This window comes from Oncorhynchus kisutch, unplaced genomic scaffold, assembly GCF_002021735.2.
Source record: "Oncorhynchus kisutch isolate 150728-3 unplaced genomic scaffold, Okis_V2 scaffold1058, whole genome shotgun sequence".
NCBI lineage: Eukaryota > Metazoa > Chordata > Actinopteri > Salmoniformes > Salmonidae > Oncorhynchus > Oncorhynchus kisutch.
Window position 1 is genome coordinate 88718 of NW_022263003.1, and position 6933 is coordinate 95650.

Genomic DNA, 6933 nt, shown 5'->3' on the forward strand with positions numbered 1-6933 from the left:
CATTTCCCTCCACTCAGTCATGTTCTATTACTGCAGCAGTGTTAAACAGACTTTTATCAGGATGAGGGATTGGAAACCGTTTCTGTCTCCCTGTCTCTCCCCACACTGTAAAAAATATAAAAATGTAATGATTTGACATATAATTGTAAGGCAACCAGCTGCAATACGATTAAGAGGTTTTTTTTCTACAACATTTTCCACACACACAGTTTGCTCAACAACTTAATTTTTTTTAAACTCACAATCTTATTGCTGCTGGTTGCCATAAAATTGTGCGTTGAATCAACATTATTTATTTTTCAAAATTACAGTGCACGTGATACATGTAAAACACTTGCAAAACCTTTAAGAAGTTGACTTTTAACTTGTGAAATTAGGTAACAGTTTAGCTGAACAGCACTATACTGTAGTGTAAGAATCCACATCAGATGTTCATACCCATAGTGGTATGCAGGGATTTAAACACCTTTATGGAGCTCACGGTATCACTACTGAATGCTAATAGACTTAATGAATGAATTATGATGTGGTTATAATCATAGCCGCGGGAAGTAGGGGTGCAGAGGGTGCTGCAGCACCCCCTAAAAAAATCACATTTATGAATTATTATTACATAACAAAAATCACAAAAGTAATGCACTGGGCCTTTTAATAGTCCTGTATTAGCGGACGAATATAGCCATCTGCAGCACGGGCAAACCAACCCCCCCCCCCCCCCCCCCCCCCCCATGGAAGAAGAAAATCGCAGCACCCCCACCCCTAAACCACTTCCCGCGGCTATGGTTATAATGCAGTGTTTGACATAAGCATGTATGGCTCTCTTCTAATGACTTATTGGTCACCCTAAGTTATTAAGGACATCTGAGATAATCTCAATGTATTACCATCTCATAATGATCCTGACTTCATCAGCCATCTAATAAGACACATTAATACCATAAAGACTTCACTTAGACTGGTGTACATTTTACAGCGTTGTCCCTTAACCCTTGTCCAGCTTCGGCCGAGGCCACATCTCGGGAAGCATCAGCATCCCCTACAGCACGGCGTTCTCTCCAGATGGGGAGCTGGTGCAGTGTCCCGCCACCGGCACCCTCCAGAGCTTCAGGGGACGTGTCATCGTGGTCATCAGCCACGCCATGAAGAGCGCCGCTATGGTGAGAGAAAACACACACGCGTTTAGGAATACACAGACATGCATGCATGAACGCAAATGCACACACATTGAACCTTTATTCCTGCGGGGAAGTCCCATTGAGACCAATTTCTCTTTTACAAGGGAGCCCTGATTCACAAGTGCATGCATCTGCACACACACATGTGTGCATGTGCACCCTACGCACACACATGCGTGCACACAACACACACACTGTGTCTGCAGCTAGGACGGTTAACTTGCACAATGAGCAATTTAATTGATTCCACCTAAAAGTTCAACAAGCCAGACTGTTTTGATTCAATTAGGGTCATATTCCGTTCCTCCACAGACCTCCACTCTAAATCATACGGAAATCATGGATTGTTCAATCAGACAGGAGTCCAGTTTGTGTTTCCCCACTGAAATCAGTTCACCTCGTCTATGCTGCATTCAGCTGTTTCTGGGGCAAAGCAATTTGCTGTCTTCTCAGCATATTTGTGAACTGTAATTGAAGTGAATCACAATTTTTTCCAAATGAAGCATAAAAGCAAGATTTGGCTCTGTTTTTCGCTGTACGGAATGATAAATGATAGTCACATTGCTATAAAAAAAGCATTCTTAGTTCAATTCACTTCGGTATAATCCATATTTAGTTTAATTCACCTCGGTATAATCCATATTTAGTTTAATTCACCTTGGTATAATCCATATTTAGTTTAATTCCCCTCGGTATAATCCATATTTAGGTTAATTCCCCTCGGTATAATCCATATTTAGTTTAATTCACCTCGGTATAATCCATATTTAGTTTAATTCACCTTGGTATAATCCATATTTAGTTTAATTCCCCTCGGTATAATCCATATTTAGGTTAATTCACCTCCGTATAATCCATCAAATCAGAATAGTACACCTGAACACCTTACAAAGAACAATCTATTAGGCTACATGTACTGCAGGTTTAGATATGATTCATGTGACATTCTGTTGCGTCACCTTGCATCTCTTCTTGGCATTTGGCCCCAAGATGACAGTTGGCCTCCTTCGAAGGTTGGCCTTCTTGCCTGGGAAGCCCCAGTTGGAAGCCCCAGTTCAGGGGGTATAGTTCTGATCAGATCCTCTCAGATCCACACAGTGATCAGAGGGCTTTAAGAGGGGATATCTGGGATGTCATAACTCCTTAGGTCAGCGCACAGCATCACATGAACCAGTATCTGTGCATTAGAGACCTCTCTAACGCCCAGAAAGCTCAGATTCAAACTCCCATTAACCAGCTCTGCAAGCGTTATGTCAAAATATGTTTGTTGATCACCAAATATGGAGTTTCTTCTTCATTTACTTTCGTTACGGCCCGGTATGTACTTCCAAAAGAGAATGAGTTAATTATTTGTGGAATCTAGCATAGAGGTCGACCGATTTTATGATTTTTCAACGCCTATCTATATCTGTATGTATGTATGTATGTAATGTATGTATGTAATGTAATGTATGTATGTAATGTAATGTAATAATGACAATTACAACAATACTGTATAAACAATAAACACTTATTTTAACTTAATATAATACATCAATAAAATCTATTTAGTCACAAATAAATAATGAAACATGTTCAATTTGGTTTAAATAATGCAAAAACAAAGTGTTGGAGAAGAAAGTAAAAGTGCAATATGTGCCATGTAAAAAAGCTAACGTTTTAAGTTCCTTGCTCAGAACATGAGAACATATGAAAGCTGGTGGTTCCTTTTAACATGAGTCTTCAATATTCCCAGGTAAGAAGTTTTAGGTTGTAGTTATTATAGGACTATTTCTCTCTATACCATTTTGTATTTCATATACCTTTGACTATTGGATGTTCTAATAGGTACTTTAGTATTGCCAGCCTAATCTCAGGAGTTGATAGGCTTGAAGTCAACCAGGTTGCCAGGTTCACTGTGTTTCCTCCGACACATTGGTGCGGCTGGCTTCCGGGTTGGATGCGTGCTGTGTTAAGAAGCAGTGCGGCTTGGTTGGGTTGTGTTTCGGAGGACGCATGACTTTCAACCTTCGTCTCTCCCGAGCCCGTCCGGGAGTTGTAGCGATGAGACAAGATAGTAGCGACTAAAACAATTGGATACCACGAAATTGGGGAGAAAAATGGGTAACATTTCAACAACAAAAAAACAACAAAACGAATAGTAAACAAACATAAAGTTGACTAACTGGGGAAATTTTGTTAGTTCCCACGAGGTCAAATGCTATTTCTATGGGGTTTGGGGTTAAGGTTAGAATTAGTGTTAGGGTTAGAATTATGTTTAGGGTTAGTTTTAGGGTTAGGTTTTTGGGTTAGGGTAAGAGTAAGGGTTAGTGTTTATGGAAATAGGATTTTGAATGGGACTGAATGTTTTGTCCCCACAAGGTTTAGTGGTGAGGGAATTGAAGCGCCTGTGATTCATTCTGGTCGAGAAGATAGAAGATGTAGCCGTGAGAAATGTGTTTTGACCTGGCAGGCAAACGTGTGTGTGTGTGTGTGTGTGTGTGTGTGTGTGTGAGAAATGCTGTTTGTACTCTAATGCATTAGTGATGAATGTTTGTTTACTGCCTAGTGTGGCTTCTCTCCCAGTCTCTGGGTGAATTCAAAATGGCACCATATTCCCATAGGGCTCTGGTCAAAAGAAGTGTGCTATGGTATGTAGGGAATGGGTTCCATTTGGGATGCACCCTATACATGGCTCAGTGAGACTGGAGATGTGTAACACATAGCTAGGTCTTTAGTCGTCTACTATGTTTATGTCTGATAGATATTTTTATTTATTTACCGTCTATTTACAATCGGAACATGCATGAAAACATGACTGTAAATATAACAGTTTATATATACAGAGACACAAGCCTGCATACATTGGCCTGACATTAATGTATCTTTCGTTATTTACCAAGCAGTGCACTTCCCTGAACCAATTCCAGTGTTTTGGCTGTAATGTTATACTCCGAGGTGTGATGTTTGGTTACTGCTTCAACTTGCTTGTTAGTCTGCGTCGTGTTTGTTCTTCTCTCAGCCACTGATCAACGCTAGTAAACAAATTCAACTTGCTAATACGAGCACCATAGTAGAATCGTCTGTTTTATTTGAAAGAATTTGGAGGTTGTCCTCGAGCTACACTAGATACTGTACCTACTGTAGCCAACTGGACGAGACTGGATGTGTTGCAGACCACGTAACCTACAGGAACCAGAGTCTGGGAACAACTTCATTCTCCAGATGTGATGCCATAGTTGTGGTGAGCAACACCAGTTGCTCCAGTTCTGGGGAAGTCAGAATTACAAAAAGCGCTATTACAGCATATTTTCAACACAGTGTTGCTCTTTATTATGTTGAAGAAACAAGTTTCTCCCTTACCTACATCAGGGCCTGTATCAGATGGTACCTAGATAAGAACCTGTATCAGATGGTACCTACATCAGGGCCTGTATCAGATGGTACCTAGATAAGAACCTGTATCAGATGGTACCTACATCAGGGCCTGTATCAGATGGTACCTACATCAGGGCCTGTATCAGATGGTACCTAGATAAGAACCTGTATCAGATGGTACCTAGATAAGAACCTGTATCAGATGATACCTAGATAACAACCTGCATCAGATGATACCTAGATAATAACCTGTATCAGATGATACCTAGATAAGAACCTGTATCAGATGATACCTAGATAAGAACCTGTATCAGATGATACCTAGATAACAACCTGCATCAGATGGTACCTAGATAAGAACCTGTATCAGATGGTACCTAGATAAGAACCTGTATCAGATGGTACCTAGATAAGAACCTGTATCAGATGGTACCTAGATAAGAACCTGTATCAGATGGTACCTAGATAAGAACCTGTATCAGATGATACCTACATCGGGGCTGTATCAGATGATACCTACATCGGGGCCCTGTATCAGATGATACCTACATCGGGGCCTGTATCAGATGAAAATTGCAGAAACTAGACAACTGCATGTTCTCTAAGTACGCAGTGACCTCCTTCGTCAGTACACTGTCTTCTTCCTGCTACTTTGTCGAATGTTGTGGTAAATGTTGTTAGTGGTTTGCCTTGGTCTTGTTGACCCCCCCCCCCCCCCCCCCCCTCCAGATTGGTAAATGTTCCTCCATGTTGTTAATGGTTTGCCTTCGTCTTGTCTCCCCTCCAGTTTGCGACCCACCTGGTGAAGGTAAACTACCCTCGGGTGACCACCCTGGACGGAGGCATCAACAAGATGAAGCCCACAGGCCTCCTCACTGTCCCCTCCCCCCAGATCTGATCAGAGACCAAACCGCCAGCTGCCAAACAAACTCGGTCGCACCCACACAAACAAAAGTGACTCATTCATCGTCTACCAACGGGCATTCTTTTTATTTTATTTTAATAAACTTATCGTAAGAAAATGTTGAAAATATTTGCTTGTGTTTCTGTATGTTGTTTTACGTTTAGATTTCATAATTTGATGTAAGTCCCTCTTTTTTTTTTTTATTCTTATGTTGTACTGTATGTATGTGCTCAGATGTCACAGCATTAAAATGACTGAGATCAGCTCCTCACTGTACAACGTGTCTGACTTCTGTTTGCATAAGAGATAAGAAGGGTGTATCATTTGAAGATAAGGGAAGAGGTCACATTGATAAAATCTTGAGGTCTTCCGTCTCATCATAAAAGAGACACTCAAGGGTTGCGTTGATAGTTGACATACAGGGGGTGTTGCATCAAAAGCATTGTACTACTCACAGTTCATGTCTGCTATCACTGCTCGGTGCGTATGTAAGTGTTTTCATGTTAAGATAGTGTATTTACAAAGTTTAATCTTTAAAATCTATTATTACAACCATATGGGCCTCATACTGTAGACACACTAAGCTCACTGTAAACCTAGCTCCATGATAAAGACATATATTGGTTTGACCTCCCTCCTGACCCTGTCTACCTGTGCCTGTGTTTGTCCTGCAGGAATCCCTGTATTATGTACACAGTGAGGTATATACAGATTGCATTTGTAAATACTGCAGTCCCTGCAACCCCATTTCTGAAACGAAAGGCAGCATACAGTAGGTGGGCTTTGTCCTGTTATGACCCAAATAGATGTCCCAGTGGGCAAAAATTGTAATTTCTGGTTTTCGTCTCGTGGTAGTGCTGTAATACCCTTTGTCTCTGGAGGCACGGGTTCAATTCCCGGCTGTGCCACTTTCTGACCTAGATCCCTTTCTTTAATCTCCCTATGATCTCAACTACTTCTACCTGTTAGCGGTCAACAAAAACTATGAATACCCGAAGGAGAATACTTTAAGAGAATGGAATTCCATAACCTGACCTGCACCTTATCTGCTTCCTGATGTTACCAAGTAAAAGTGCCTAGTTTGAATGTAAAAAAAAAAAAGAAGGGCCATCACTACTTGGTCTTCTTAAAGTAACATGCTTTTCCACACTTTAGTGTATATTTACAGTAGCCTATGTTATTCGGCAACCCTTTTCCATCAGCAGAGGGCCTAACCACAGGTATGAGGAGCTATAGCTAAGGATGGGATCATTGTAAAGTCTGCAGTAAATGGAATGGCATAAAAAAACATGAAACATAAAAACCACGTTTGACCCCGTTCTATTGATTCCATTCCAGCCATTACGTTGAGCTGTTCCTCCTATAGCTCCTCCCACCAGCCTCCTCTGGCATCACTTATTCTTGGAATTTGCCATGAAGGATATGCGATAAGATGCGAGTTAGTGATACATATTGACCGTATGTGTCCTGCCAAAAAAGCACATGGGTGTTGCATCA

General features: G+C 41.1%; 1 protein-coding gene across 2 annotated transcripts in view; it reads left to right on the top strand.

Annotated features, from left to right (window-relative positions):
* LOC109877621 (TBC domain-containing protein kinase-like protein) overlaps positions 1-5712 on the top strand; it is a 49657-nt gene extending 43945 nt beyond the window's left edge. For both annotated transcript variants that reach the window (XR_004207947.1, XM_031817539.1), the window contains exons 25-26: positions 998-1157; positions 5320-5712. Coding sequence is in view for 1 of the 2 variants with exons in the window: in XM_031817539.1 (XP_031673399.1) it covers positions 998-1157; positions 5320-5430 (271 nt within the window). In the remaining variant the exon portion in view is untranslated. The remainder of the gene's footprint in view (positions 1-997; positions 1158-5319) is intronic.
* The last annotated feature ends 1221 nt before the right edge of the window (positions 5713-6933 follow it).